The sequence below is a fragment of the Oryzias latipes genome, chromosome 24 (genome assembly GCF_002234675.1).
Source record: "Oryzias latipes chromosome 24, ASM223467v1".
NCBI lineage: Eukaryota > Metazoa > Chordata > Actinopteri > Beloniformes > Adrianichthyidae > Oryzias > Oryzias latipes.
Window position 1 is genome coordinate 8,078,190 of NC_019882.2, and position 16,170 is coordinate 8,094,359.

Consider the following 16,170-nt stretch of genomic DNA (forward strand, 5'->3'; position numbering starts at 1 on the left):
TTTTGACTTTTTTCTCAGAATCCTGACTTTTTTTCTTCTCAGAATTCTGACTTTAATCTCAGAAAGATTAACTACGGACGCCTGTGAGCTATTTCCTACAGTTACCTTTAGCAACACTTGAGTCATAAACGCTGGAGTGTAACTAATGCCCTGTTTCAGTTTCTTGTTGAAGGCCTAAAGTTTAGTTTAAAAAAAAAAGCAATTGTCATTTGTTAAGTTAATGGTTCTTTTGAGGAGAAAAAAAACTCCTAAAACACACACAAAAAAGAAGAACAAAATAGTCAATGAAATTGATCAGAACACATGGCTAAAAATTGTGTTTAGTGCATTGGGGAAAAAAAGCTTAAAGTTGCAATGAGAAAGGAAAACAGTACATTTTGTTAGTTTTTCATGATCTCACTGTTGTGGAAAAAATACATTTTGGTCAGCTGTAAGACCCATTGCTTAATATTTTTTAATTAAAAAAATAGCATGTCTATAAACATGTTTATGTGCTACGTCACATTATGCATGTTATAAATAGATAAATAAATAAAATATATTAGTCTTACAAGCATGGTACCCGCATTATAATTGGTAAACACTCATAACTTTAAAATTGTCCTAATTTTTGATATAACGAGTTTTTACATTTTTTTAAATGAAAGTTGAATAATTTTGTAACCGGTAGTCCCGCCCTCGGATTTCCGGTAAATTCACAACATTCAAAATGTCTGCCGCCATATCTTCCCTCGCTTCGTACGGTAGCGATTCTGACTCAGAAAACGAGTCAGAATCAAATACTAGTACAGAACAAGCTGACCCGATGGACTCGGATGCAATGGTTCACCTTAAACCGTTGCAATCTGGTAGCATAATGTCTTTGGCAGTTCTCAATTCTGCCCCGGAGGTGGCTGTTAAGGTAAGCTAAGGCATCTAAGCTAACTCACGTTAGCATAAAATGTAAAGTTTGATGACTGCTCCTCGACGACAGTTTTTTACATGTTGATAAATGTTGGGTAAAAGTCGCGAAATCTATAGTCAGGGTTTTAAATGTGTATAAGAATTCATACAAGTCAACTTATGAACACAAATCAAGTATAGACCACAAATATGAGCTAAGGCAGCAATTACACAAGTGTACATGATGATACATTAAAGATGTATTTACTGGCCTCTTACTAATGCTTTTTATTAAGTAATAATTTATTGGTTAAAGTTTTTGATATTTGCGTCTCAAGCGTACGTAAATTGAAGTTAATCTTACTTTATTGCTTTTAACGTTGAAATCTCCCTATGTTTTCATATAGCTATTAGTGTCTTAATTGAAAATAATAGGTTAATAGTATGTAGAGATGTCTTTATTTTTAACTGACAGTGTTCTCCAAGTTAGTTACAAACTAATACATAACTGATATTTTTAAATGTTTCAGAACTGTATGTAATGACCTGACATCTGTACTACTCAATAGTTTTTTTTAAACACTTGTGAAAATGGAGTGTAATGTAAGATGACAATATTTGGCAAAGTATTTCACATGTCCCTTGATAATTTTGTTAGTAATGACTGATAATCATTTGTTTGCGTTGATGGTAGGAGTCTGTTGAGACTGGTACACACCTGGATCCCACTTTGAAAGAAGTCAGTTATAACCCGACATATGAAACTCTGTTTGCTCCTGAGGTAAGTTTGTAGTCATTCCACAAAGGCAAATTCAGAATAATGTTACCAACGAATGTTTCTTTATTTAATCAGTCAAATTCTAACAAATGTGACTTGTATTGGGGAGAAAAAAAAGGAAAACTTCTCAATTCAGTCAGTATGCAGCAGAAAAAATCACCAGCTTTACAATTTACGATTTGATGCTCAGTCATTGTTTTCCTACCGATAGTTTTGTCATTTGTCATTACTGTTATCATAACATATATTTATAATAATCAAGCCCAGTTTTTGACAATAAAACCAAGCTTCCTGGTTTCACTGAGGTGATTTATTATGGATGCAGCCTATTATATATATATATATATTTTTAAATTCTATGAGATTGAATTCTAAAAACCTTGATTTAAAGGCTTCTTTTTCGACACTACTTCCCTCACTTATTTGAAAAATCCTGGAAAAAGAATTAATTTCCACATAATTACATATTCAACACTAGATTATTATTGAAAAATATGTGGTTATGTTACTTTTGGGGAAAAGATAAATTCACAATTTTCTATCCCAGTTGAATTTTCTTTTGTTTTTCATATTCCTCTAGGTATATGTGTTTTCTAACAGATTAAAAATAGAAACAAATTTGTCAGAATCGATAAAGATGAAAAGACATTTTAAAGTTGTGAGAGTGTTTGACTAAGACGTTTTTTTTTTTATCTTAAAGGTTTATAGTTAAAAGTTAATAACAACAGGATTATGCAGTATTTCTGACAAAAATGATGGTAAATACTTGTTAAATAAATAAATACATTCCAGTCAAAATAGTAAAGGCTGGATTTACTAAATTAAATAGTAGTTTTACTTTATGGAACTACAGATGGGCTCTTCTCCTGCTTCACACAAACCAAAATTTCATTAATAAAAATGTATGTTGTTTATGTAATCAAAACATACAACTATTGGCTATTTTTATTTCTTTTGGATGAAAAAAATCTGGGTATGTTAGATGTCATGATTTGTTTTTTTATTTCCAACCATCTACAGATGAATTTTCAAAGCGGAAAAACTTTTACGTGAATACAGAGTGACACATGAATTAACAAAGGACTGTGGGTCAAACACAACTGTGTTAATTAGTCTTGTTTGTTCCTAGTTTGGACCAAAGAACCCTTTTCAGACGCAGCAGATGTCCGCCCCCAGGAACATGTTATCTGGATATGCAGAACCAGCTCACGTCAACGACTTTATGTTTGAACAACAAAGAAGGACGTTCTCTACTTATGGTAGGGTTGACTTTAGGGTGGATGAATTCTTTCAAAGTTCACACTTTGAAGACCACAAACCCATATTTTATCTGTTGATAGGTTATGCTTTAGACCCTTCTGTTGACGCTCAGCAAATAACCACCACTAGCTACATCGGAGCGGTGGATGAGGCTGAGAAAAATAAAGGTATTTGTTGAAAGTTATTTCTCATTGCATCATTAAACCATAATCCTGTGAGCCCTGACCACCTGTTTACAGGTAGAGGAGACAGACGAGCTCATGGCTTAATGTCTGTCATAAAAATATTGGAAGATGTCATTGATTTGCTTCTTTGTGTTCACTGGAATTCCAGGACTGACCGTTTTTGAAAGCGGTCAGAAGAAGACAGAGAAAAGGAAGAAGGTTAAGGGGGGAGAGGCTGCAGATATTGATCATTTCCTTGGGCCGTGGGCCAAATATGAAGATGAGAAAAATGTGGCCAAACCAACAGAGGTGATGTTTTCTCTATTACAATGTACACTGTGACTCATATTTAACAAAAATTTAAGGACCGTTGAGAACAGCGAAGTCAGCCATTGATAAACAGATATAAGATGCTACAGATATTACAAGCTTTTATGTTTGTTTTTTTAAATTAATACTTGCCACATCGCACATACTTTGGGAGAGCTGTGTTTTAAAATTAAATGTACCCATTAGAAAATATTGATTCATTCATTAAATTCCCTTTTTTGCCATTTCTTGTAGTTTTAAGGCTAACAGTGGGTTTATAAGTTCTTTTAAGTAAATATTTAATTTTTTTAACTTTTGTTCAAATTAAATAATTAATTTATGGGGAAAAATCCTTAAAATAAAAAATAAAAATGAGTATTAGGTTGGATCCGATAAAGAACAGTTTAGCGAAAAAAGTTAGATGGTGTTTAACTGATCTGATATTTTACTGTCAAAGCAAGAATATATTTATAGTTCTTTGGCGCTTAAAAAAGAATCCGCAAAAAAATTCATTTAAAAAAGTGTTTATGGAATTTTTCTGTATGGTAGAGACATACCTTGAATCCAATGTTACCTAATGTCTTACTCTATGAAGCCACAACCCTCTTTAAAGTATTCTTTACACAAAAACACATGTTTGAGATGAGCTGCCACCTGTTGGCCTGTTCAGTCTTTGGATTGTTTGAAGGTTATGGTGTCTTGAGATTTTTCTAATGATGTATTTTCTTGTGCAGGAAGAAAAGAAGGATCTGGAGGAATACCTAGCTAAGAGGCAGAAGAGAGGAAAGAGGGAGGAAGAGTCTCCGGCAGAAGAGAAGACCATTCTTCATGGTATTTGGTTTTTTGATAGGAGTCTATAATATTTGTTGATTATAATTACGTTTTTTATATTTTAATGTTTAGAGTAACAAAGTCTTTAGCGAATTCTAATTCAAGTGTATCACAAAAAGATGGAATAATGCTTTTCTACTATCATTTTTCAGTAAAAAATCTGCTACTATGAGAAATTTTTACATCTTCTTAAAATTATTAAATTTCATTTGAACTATGAATGTTAAGCAAAGCTCTATGCTATACTGGATTGAAAAGTATTCATGTTTCAAGATCATTTCAAACACTTTTCCCCCCATTTGTTCTTCTCACAGTCAAAGACATGTACGACTACCAGGGCAGGTCTTACCTCCACGTTCCGCAGGACGTCGGCGTCAACCTGCGTTCGCCTGATGCTCCAGACAAGTGTTACCTGCCGAAGAAACAGATTCATGTGTGGTCTGGACACACCAAGGCGAGTGGAGCGGCCGTTAATGATGCTCACGCTAAAATTTTTTTTACTCTGATATTTTAAACTTTTTTTAAATTGGTGGACTTTCTATAGCAAGCAACAGTCCTCAGAATCTGATTTGTCATACAAATAGGTTTTAGAAAACCGTCTTTCCTATAAATGCCGATGTCCAGAAAAATTCCTCAAAGCCTCTTATGTAGTGAAAGTAACAGAACTATTAAGGAAAACAACTTTTTCTGTAAAAGTTCTTCAACAGCAACACCCTATTCTGATCTGAATGTCAAATTAATATCTCTTTTGGGTGAGGACATCAAAAGTTGGTGTTCAGCTTATAAGTAGGCTTTTAGAGTAGAAAAGAAAATTAAAGTTAAAATAGTTTGACGCATTTAGAAATATTTCAATAGCAATAGAAAGATTTTGATAATATTAGGGACAATAAGATCATGTTTAGATTCAAACAATGTTAAATATTGTTTTTGTTTTTTTCTCCCAGGGTGTCAGCGCGATCCGGTTATTCCCCAACTCCGGTCATTTGCTGCTGTCCTGCTCTATGGACTGTAAGATCAAGGTACATAAATATGTTTGGCTTCAGTATATGCTTTTTATTGGTGTGATATTTATTAAAAACATATCATTCACTTTTAAATTCTGTCAAGAATCGTCAATTTTGTTAGCTTCCCATAAAAATCTGAACATTGTTTCGATACAACCAGCTTTAAACCCCCTTTTGTTGTAAATGTGTGTCTAATTTGTCACATTTTTCCACAGTTGTGGGAGGTTTACGGTGAGAGGAGGTGTCTCAGGACATTTATTGGTAAGTGTTATTGGATTTATTTTTGGTGTCTCTTTCTGTTCTAAATTTTCTGAATAAGCTGTTCATGTTTTGGAGTCCAATTAACCCCTTTCTCCACCAGATCCCCAAAATAAAGCAATGTTTGTAGCATGAAACATTTTATGATGAGATCTTTTCTCATTCAGAAATGATGCAATCTAGTGGGGGTATATTATTTTATCATCTTCATTCTCCTTTTGTTCGTTTCTGGATGTTCCAGAAACATTTTTAGAGAGTGAAAGTTGTGATTATACAGCCTGTTTTTTAGGTGTCTGCTTGCAAAAATATACCAAGAATTATTATTGATCATTTAAAATAGTTTGATGTGAAATACCTTGTTGGATGAATGTTTTTGGCTCTTAGCTTAAACTGAGCCCAAACGACTGCCATGGAAACAAATAAGAGATATTTATATATTTATGTTGATAGTTTTGTCTCCATAAAGACACAAATTTCACAATAAAAAAGTGTAATTTGGTGTTTTAAGGTGTCAATTGTGAATAAATAAAATGATGAAAAAGGTACCTATTTATTATAACTAGTATTAATGGTTGACCACAGCGCCTGGAATCATTAAGTATTTTGTTATCTAACTGTAAGATAAGCATCAAAGAAAGCATCATCAGCAAAGATGTTGACTCCGGCTATGTTTGAGGTCTAAACTGGAATAAGCCCTTCAGTGACTGACTGTGTTTTCAGCGTTGCAGGAGCATTGATGTCTTCTGGTTGGAAATTTGCAGTTATATTTATGTTTTAATTTTATTTCTTAATTCTTATGGTGTCGGGAGGGTTGCTTGGCAGATAGACAACTTTTCCACACGTCTCACTGAGAGCACGTTGTCAGAGTAAAGATTGTTTGTAGCTGTGGCTCTCCTTGTCAGCTCCTTCAAAGAAGATGCATAATTCAGCAGCCCAGGGGCAGAAGAGGGGACGAGGGGCAGAAAACATTGAGATGGAGGGGGTGAAGAGCCAGACATGCGCTGTTTCTGTGAATGAACAGAGATGCATGCCTTTCTTCTCTTAATTCTGTAAAAACAATCATCAGACTAATGTATTTCTTCCTAAAGACAATTTCATGCTAATTAATCTTGGTAGTGATGCTTATTTTTTTACCAATTTTCATGTTTTAACCGCTGAAACATCGAATAGTGTTGCCTTGCTTTCCTAATTTACTGTAGTTTCAGTTGTATTGTGTAAAATCATTTGTGCATACATCTTTAAGACTGTCTGGTGCTGTAGTGTTTGCTTTGGTCTTTAATGAGCATGTGTGCATGAAGCGTTTGTCCTTATTGGAGCACATTGTTGATAAGAATACTGTTAGCCCACCGCAACCTTGTGATAGTCAGAAAAGAAAAGCCGTAGAGGTTTACTTTCAGCTTAAAGACCCCCTCTGATCATGTTTTGTTTTTAAAAACGTTCCCCATAACCCTTTAATTTTGATTATGCCACTTTTTTTTCCCCTTTTCTCCAGAATCAAAAACCTGTGTTGTTTTAGGACAGAGTTTCTGCATGAATGCTGCATAGATAAATGCATAGATAGCTTTCTGCATAGAAATTTGCCTGAGAGTTGTGGGCGGTTGTGAGCTCTTTTTCAAATTGCATTTTTGTAGTCTGCTCCTGATTCACAATGATTTGGATAAAGAAAGATTTAGAAATGCAATTTTGAGCTTACTATCTCCATCTTAAAAAAAAAATACACAAGAACACCAAAGACATAATTTTCCTGGTCTTTAAAAAAAATATGCGAAAATGACTGTTCGACAATTGTTAAATTGTCGTCATTTTGAGTATTTGTACGGCATTTGTCTGTTTCACTGAAGTGTGTATATTTTGTGTAATAGGTCACAGCAAAGCTGTGCGAGACATCTGCTTCAGCAACACTGGGACTCAGTTCCTCAGCGCCGCATACGACCGCCACATTAAACTCTGGGACTCCGAGACAGGTACGAGGGTCTCTGACATCAGTGTGCTTTCCCCAGAGTGACTAAATTCATGTTTTTGAATAAAAAATACAACTTTACCTGCATGGAGGGGTCCCCCCCCCTCCTCCATTAGGTTTTGGAGCTTCTCGTCAGAAACATAACCTAGCAGATGTTTTATTAGCATAAAGGTCAAAGCAGCAATCATTGTGGATGCAAAGGGGATTTCACATGTCAGACTTGGCACCCAGGGAGCAGTCACGTTCTGCTGGCTCTGTTTAAGCACACGTCTAGAATAATCTTTAGGTTGATTTAAAAAAGAAAATAACAGCGGGAGAGTTTCCATGACAACAGTTGTCTAAGTGAGCTTCTGTCCTTGTCACTAATATTTTTTCTTAGTTACTCAAGGGTGTTATACATGGCTTAGGATGACATTTGTAATCAGTTTTTCTTATTTACATATTTATGTTTTTTACCATCAAGGTGGGTAAAAGTTTGCTCCTCCAGCAGAGGGCAGAAGAGAGTTAAATCCCCCACTGTAATCCAAGTTTATGGCTCACTTTTGTACTTTTCGTTTTTTTTCTTCCGTATTTTCTTATCGCAGCTTTAATAATTTATCACACATTTCTTCCAACTGTACTAAAATGATGGTGGTAGCAGAGCTCTTATTACAATCATGAATCCCTGCAGGGTTTTCGGTCATTTTTCGTTTCCTGTTTGCCAATATTTCTAGCATTTGTCACAATCATTCACCTTTTGTGGAATGAACAAAAACTCTCAGGGGTTTTCAGTTTTACAGCTTGGTTTTCTTCACATAAAGGGATCCAGCAGAAGCTGCAGAATCCTTTTTTTTTTCTGGAAAAAATATTTCGGATTATTCCCTAGCTCTTGAGTTTTAATTAGCTTTACTCCACAGGCCAGTGCATCTCCCGCTTCACCAACAGGAAGGTGCCATATTGTGTCAAGTTCAACCCAGATGAAGACAAACAGAACCTCTTTGTGGCCGGCATGTCGGATAAGAAGATTGTTCAGGTGAAGAAACGGGAAGAATGAAGCTGTGCTGACCCAGCAGATGCATGAAACTGTACACAGGCAGTGCCCACAGGACCGTGAAATGCACTTGTCTCACTTTTTTTAGCAAGTTGTGTGTGAGTGGATGACAGGAATAGAGCAACTCATAAATCAAAGGCAACAAGATGGAAAAAATCTGCAAAAGGATAAAAAACATTCTGAAGAAAATTAGAACAATAAAGGTTTTCTATTTTCTTATCGGATAAACAATTTATAGAATTTGAAGTGTACAGACTTGTACTGTGACACCGAGATTTGATTGAAATCAAAAATAGAAATGAAGATGATCTCAGCCCCATTGTTTTCATTATGACCAGTAGATTTCCCAATCTGGCTGGTGTTAGTCATGCAGCACTTCTCCAGGTTGTGAGCACAGAAGGCTGCTGGCCTCAAGGGTGGGCTTTTAATGAAAGAGCACAACCAGGCAGTGCAGAAATGTGCCCGTTCTGGTTTCATGTCCACAGAGTCGTTTCTGGGTGGTTTCCTTTCACTCTTTAGCGGGAAATATGATTCCTCACTGTGTTTCCCCCCCCCCCCCTGCGTGTGTGTGACAGTGGGACATCAGGACAGGCGAGGTGGTTCAGGAGTACGACCGCCACCTGGGCGCTGTCAACACCATCACCTTTGTGGACGAGAACCGGCGTTTTGTCAGCACATCAGACGACAAGAGCCTTCGAGTTTGGGAGTGGTGAGTACAGTTTACATCCCATAATGCAACACCTCGTCATTGTGACCATTTCGTCAAGGAATTTTAGATAAGAAAAAGAATACATTAAATCAAGTGTTAGTTTCAGCTAATATTAGGGCTTTCCTCATTAGTTGCACTTTTAACCAGAATTTTTAAATCAACGATCCATCTAATGTTTAGGTGTTTTTAGTTTTCTTTATAATGTGCAGTAAGAAAGTGTGGAAAGAGCATACAAAACTTTTTTTCTTCAAAAAAGAAAAACAAGAATAATAAACTAAGTTTCTTATAAGGGGTAAAAAAACAAACATGTTTTTATCAGGTCACAGATGCACATACTGATTACTCAGCTAAGCTTAAAAGAACAGAATTATTGTAGAAAAATGAAGAATAATTAGGTACCAGTGAAGATTCTAGGCTTGTTTTAAATGAGAGATATTACAAACAATCTTACTGTGATTTAAAAAAAAACCACTGATAATCCTCATAAAGCATCTCTGGATCTTATTTGTTGAGGTAAAGTTATGGAAAACCTTTAAGTTGAGTCATTAAAAGTAAAAAAGAATTTAGAAGAACTGTCACAAGTTTTTCTTATTAATGTTATTTTTTGCATTATGGTTTTGAAAATAACATTCCCTTTAGTAGAAGACAAGTATAAAGTAATAGGCTCAGGCTTCTGTTCCCTTTTTGGATCGTTTTCACTCCAGTGATGACATTTTTGTTTTCCACATGTATTATTGATGTCAGAATAAAGTCGAGCACAAACGTAAACCATGGAACTGCTGGAAAAACTAACATTTGGGGAAAAGTTAGTTCCCGATTAAGGAGATTTAGGCTTAGAAAAAGGTGCTTAACCTAAACTAAAGTGCTCTTAACAAATATGCAGAATTTCATGAACAGGATTATATTTGATTTGTGTAAACGTGCCGTTTGCAGCCTTTTTCAGTTGTTGTGTTGTTCAAACCTAGACAGACCAAGCTGGCCTCTAGACTCTCTGGGGTGTTGTGTGGAGCTAAACAAGCGCAGCTGTTTATTAGGATGGACAAATATTTAAAGATTGCCGCATGAACGAAGTGTCCCACAGATTTCTGGAACAGGAGGTGTGTGTTTTTTCATGCTTTTTCTGCAATCTTTTTCCCAGCTCTTGTTTCTTCTCTAGGGGATCTGTGAAGGATTTTAATTCCTAAAAGTTTCCCACAAACTTTTAGTCTGAACGAGGGGAAAAAAATACACTACAACAAAGAACATTCTGGAATGTCTTTTTCCTTATGAAACAACTTTCCTGTTGTGTGCATTACTGCTCCAATGTGCAGACTGCAGATTGACAAAGTTGTACTAAAACAAATAGAAGATAATTAAAAAAAAACAGGTTGTTTTAAAGAATCCTGTTTAGCAAATCTTTGGGTCTTTTGTTTTCTGGCTCAGAATGTCATTTTCACACATAAAAGGTCTCGACAAAAGACTCCTTAATGTGCAGCAGAAGTTTATCAACCAGAGGGCAGAATGTCGGTTTGTTTCAACCAAAACAAAATGTACCCGTCTGTTTTTTTTGGTGCCTAATCCCTCGAGCTACAAACTTTCTGATATGAAACGAGTATAGATTTAAGTTTTGTCTGATTGACTCGTCTTCTAACAGTGATTACATATTTCCGTTTTTGTTCATAAGATTCACTTTAAATGTGATCATCTCAGGAAATAACTGGACAATGTTCCAAAAACATAATTTATTCTGGATTAAGGCTGGGAATTTCCGATTTAACACAATTTATTAAAATTGAGTAAAATATCCTTTAATAACTAAATCTGTATCGTGCCGTTTAACTGTATATTAATTACATTAAAATGAACCGAAAAGTTTTGTTTTGAGGAATTATTAACACATTTTCTAAGTCAAGTTTAATTTCAAAACATTTTTTAAATTCTTCTAAATAAGATAACTGTGTGCACATTGACAAAAGGACCCTGAAGGGGAAAAATACTTTAAATTTTTAACATGACCAAGCAAATTAGCAAGCAGTTATTCTGACAGATGCCAACATGTGGCCTGAAGATCATTCAGAGCTGCAGCAGAGCATGTTAGGACTGGGAGGAGGGGAAAAAGCGAGGGAATTCCTAATCCGTTCCTGGTTGCAGTCATGCTTCAGCTTCAGGAGCACCAGGGAGGCGCCAAACTTGATATTATTATTTCACCACATGTGTTTGCATTTATTTGAAATCGTACAATCAGCAAACGTGAAGAGCGAGTCTCTCCGAGGTCGGCACAGATTCCGTCTTTGTTCAGCTGTCATGTGCAGACACACTGTTCTGTGTCTGTTTTAGGGACATCCCTGTGGATTTCAAGTACATCGCTGAGCCAAGTATGCACTCCATGCCGGCTGTGACTCTTTCTCCCAACGGTGAGTATTCAAGTCATGGCAAATCCCTCCCAAACACACCGCAGGGACCCAAGGGAGCAGAAGGCCGCATGATCACGCTGTGATCACAGCCTTCCAGAGCTGGTCATTTGCCAAAAACGCTGATGATGGGTTTCAAGCGTGGGCTTGGACAGAGTCAGTCAGCTCCTAAAACACTCAAACGCATCAGGATGGATGTGAACGAGTTTGTTTGGGCAGCTTTTATTTATGTCAGTTTAGGTTAGAGATCATTCCACTATGATGATGAGAGATTGTTGTGTAGCATCAGTCAGACACTTCTACTACTGCTGTGCAGCACCAGATTGACGCAGCTTCCGTTCCAGTTTTCCAGAGAGTTTTTTTTTTCCTCTCCTTTTTTTTAAGAATTGTTTATTTCTGGACTTGTGTGTCATGCTACGTTCACACCGTGCATGTGACGCGCGTTCTTGAATGCGCCAAACGCGGATGTCACTCAGTTTTTCTTCAATTTTCTGATAGTTGGCACTTTTGTGAATGACAAGGGACGCCAACCACATGTCACCACCAAATCGGAGTTCAACCTGGTTTAGCTTTCATTGCGCGTTCAATGGACTTGCGCTTTGTATGTAGAGCCCAAAAACAGTCGTAGAAACTTGCGAAGCGAGAAAAGCATGTTTACGCGTGTTTACATAGACTTTTTAGTGAAAGTGATTGCTTGAACGCACGTTGAGGGCGGTGTGAACGTTGCTTCAGAGTGTTTTGATAAATCACTTCACCATGTCGGATAGTAGCTTGTTCTCTTTTCCATTCATTTCATTAGTTTTCAGAGATCACACACAAAAATGGATTACCGCAACGTTCTCAGAAGTGGAAGAGTAGAACCAGCGTAGATGGCAGACTTCTTCAAAAAAAAAAAACTTTTTTTGAATGAATGAATAAATTCTTCCATTTGTCCTAACAGTTTTCTTGTTTGTTTTTTTTAAATTAGGTGCAGGTTTTAAAAATAAAGTTCTATAATGTTATGTAAAAAAAAAAAGTGGTTAGAGATTTTTGGACCTCATGTGTTTTATAAAGTTGGAAAAAGGGTTTATTAAAGGAAGTGACTAAGTCTTTGTAAATGTCAAGCTGCTCCTTTAAGGCAGAACATTTAGAAATTATTGTTACAATTCAGGTGCAGGAACTGTTCTTTTTTTGTTCTAGATGTTTTGTTCTATTCATTTATTTATAGATTTATTTTTCTCCACAGACACTTATCTGCACGTTCAGTCCAATATTAAAATACAATGAAAATAATTAACAATAATGAAAGAAAAAATGCATAATTTTGTGTTTAGTTTATACTAATTTGGCTTTTTCTTTCACCAGGAAATGACCTCGGTTTAATATAAAAAACCCTAAAAGGATTATAGATACTAAAGCTACTTTAGGCATGTGACGCGTGTTTAAGAACACGCTAAATGCAGGTTCTTGAACATTGCGTTCTCACTGGACAAGCAGGAAGGGGCTTTTTCTTCTTCTACTGTTTTGTAGATTATGTCCACCACCTGCAGTCGGAAGAGATTCGCTGCAAATTATCTAAGCAGTGCAAGTTTCACGACTCTTTCCCCAGGCTTTGTCTCTCACAGCTCGATTCTGATATATGAAAGAGTCATTTAAGTTTGGCTAGGTACAAACCCCAATTATTTCTCCTCCATGATCATTATTTAAGGGGACCTCCATCCATACAACACCAAATCAGGGTTTCACTTAACTGTCAACACACATTCAATGGCCTAGTGTTTTGAACGTAGAGCCTGAGAACAGTCTTAAATATGTGCGTGAACGTGAGCGTTTTGAACACGGAAGCCCAAAATGCACGTTCACATGCATTTACATGGACTTTTCATTGGAAGCTGTGCGTGAACACGTGCTGCTGAGGGCGGTGTGAATGTAGCTGGTTAATGTAACACTTACATGGTGTGTGATGAGAACACTGCATCTGAGTCTTTCATGAACAGGACAAAACATTCCTCATCATCAGTACTAAACACTCCTCTTCAGTCTGGAAGTCCCCGTTGAGTCCGTCATCACTGCCAGCTCCTCTTCCTCCTTTCTGTGCGCTCCTCTCTCCTGTAGGTGCTGTTCTAATTTGTCCCGACATGATTAGTTTTTCCTCTCCGTGTGAATAATGAACGTGCTCTCAGTGGGAGGTGGCTCCGTTTTCCTTCTTGCCTAAATAGGACCCCCACCTCCTCCCTCGGCGCCTCATCCGGAGCGCTCTCCTCTGTCCGCTCTGTTTTCATCTCTGAAATAGACACATCCCAGCCTCTGTTGTGATACTGCTCAAGCTTTCATGCTCTTGCCTCCAACACACTCCAGTTTTGTCAGCACTTGTCTTTTTTATTAATCTGATGTTTCCCTTTGAAGGATGTGACAAAGGCTTGCCAGTGTTAGACCCCTCTCATATCATATTAATTTTCCCCATGTTTCTGTTAGAAAGGGCAGTGAGCCGTGTAATACTCCGACAGAGGAGGGATTTTTTCTCATCAGCGTTTGGGACTCGAGACTGTAACACTGTCAGGAGCTGAAACACAGTCTAAAATTAAATTAATATTAATAAATAAATAAAAATGTCTTCCAATTTGTTCCCCGAAGTGCCTCAATATCCAGTTTAAAAACATCAGAATGAGAACTTTGCTCTCTTTTTATTTAGAAACAACATGGTGAATTTCATGTACAGTCAGATCAAATCTGTGTTTTCACAGGTTTTAATGTTGTCATTTGTCACTATAGTGGTTTCTTTTAATACGTAGACTAATTTCTCTTTTCGTTTTTCAGGTAAATGGCTGGCATGTCAGTCCATGGACAACCAGATTCTCATCTTTGGAGCCCAAAATCGCTTCAGACTGAACAAAAAGAAAATCTTCAAAGGCCACATGGTGGCCGGTTATGCATGCCAGGTGGGCTTTTCCCCAGACATGAGGTAAGAGTTTTGTGCTTTACCTGCATTCACAAACAGCATAGGGTCTATATTTGTCATGTGATAAATGCAAGGAAATGGGGAAAAGATGTCAATAAAGCGTGTGTTTTCTTGGGTGCTCTGCATTTACCAGCATTTCAAATAAAACACCTTAAAATTGGAGAAATAAAAAAAAAATGTGCACAGAAGTGCACGTCTGTAATGCAATAAAAGCACAAGGGGAATCCCTCATATCATTATAAATATCAACTGTCTTTTGATTGAAGCAGACGTCTGGCTGCAAAGATCAATGAGAAATGAAAACAATTCAGTTGCCTCCTCCAAAGGATCAAACAAACATTATTTTATGTTTTTCATGTCATCTGAATCTGATGACATGAAAAACACATGTAGTGAACGAAAATGCTGTGCCAAGAGCCTGTGAGACCAAGAAAAATCTTTCATTTTTTATTTCTAAAGATGAATTTTATTTGTTTAAAAACCCACTCCTGTGAAAATTGTGTTTTTTAACACGTTTTTGTGGCATTTTTGTAAGGATAGAGGACATATAGTAAGAAATTTAATTTAAAAATTGCATTTCTGAGTATTTCTTTGTTCAAATCATTGTGCATCAGAATTATTGCTGCTCTGCAGAAACCATGTCCTAGAAAACAACAGGTTTTTTATTTGTATTTTGGCTAAAACAGCATAATCATAATTATAAAGGTATAGCTTTTACAATAGATCAAAATCAGAGTGGCATTATAAAATGTCCTATTTTTGACATATGATCTTTTTGTTTTCTTTTTTTAGTTTTTGAATCACAATATCAGACTTCTTATAGGATACTAACATCTGCTCATAAAGAGCAGATGGGGGAAAAATCTGCCTCATATTTCCTTTAATGTTAAAAAAAGAGCCCCAAATTTAGACAGTCCAAATCCCAAATTTCAGCCAGCGCATCAGTGTAAAACTTCCCCTCTTTTCACCCACCACCTCTGACTAGGTGTCCTCCCTTTCGTCTAAATGTCCATGGCAACACCACAACATTTGAGCTGGATATATATATAAATATAAATGTATTTTGAATCCCACCTTTTGGCAGGTGAAAGTGAGTCACAAGTAATTTTAGTAAAGTGCTAATCATGCCCTCCTTTTATTTTTCATTTTCCCCCTAAACCAATACTCCTCCATCAGCTACGTGGTCTCAGGGGACGCAGACGGAAAGCTCAACATTTGGGACTGGAAGACCACCAAGCTCTACCACAGGATCAAGGCTCACGACAAGGTGTGCATCAGCGCCTTGTGGCATCCGCACGAAACCTCCAAGGTCATCACCTGCGGCTGGGACGGACAGATTAAACTCTGGGACTGAAGACGTCTCAAATTCTGTCTGTCTGGGTACATTCTCCTAGTTTGGTGTGAAACACGTTTTGCGGCGAAAGCAAAGGACTGGTATCCAGTCTTCTTGTTTTTATTTCTTTCATTCATTCACAAGATTCTAACGGTTTCGCCTGTGATCACGTGAAAAAGAATAACTTTAGTATCTGGACGTGAAATATTAAATTCTCAACCCTGTTTTATTCCAATTGTGGCGTCCTATCCTGTTAGCTTAATCTGTTTTTGGTCAAAATGTTTTTCATCATAATTTGTGGAAATAAACATTGTAGACTTTTTA

The 16,170-nt window shown here is 36.7% G+C and overlaps 1 protein-coding gene across 1 annotated transcript; it reads left to right on the top strand.

The window, feature by feature from the left end:
• Positions 1–709: 709 nt before the first annotated feature.
• cdc40 (cell division cycle 40) lies at positions 710–16,170 on the top strand. The gene is made up of 15 exons (XM_004083491.3): positions 710–901; positions 1,577–1,663; positions 2,790–2,919; positions 3,001–3,087; positions 3,254–3,393; positions 4,128–4,224; positions 4,539–4,678; positions 5,169–5,243; positions 5,444–5,489; positions 7,349–7,450; positions 8,343–8,458; positions 9,052–9,185; positions 11,502–11,578; positions 14,372–14,516; positions 15,690–16,170. Exons 1-15 carry the CDS (start codon positions 710–712, stop codon positions 15,865–15,867), a joined length of 1,746 nt encoding a protein of 581 aa, XP_004083539.1. The 3' UTR covers positions 15,868–16,170.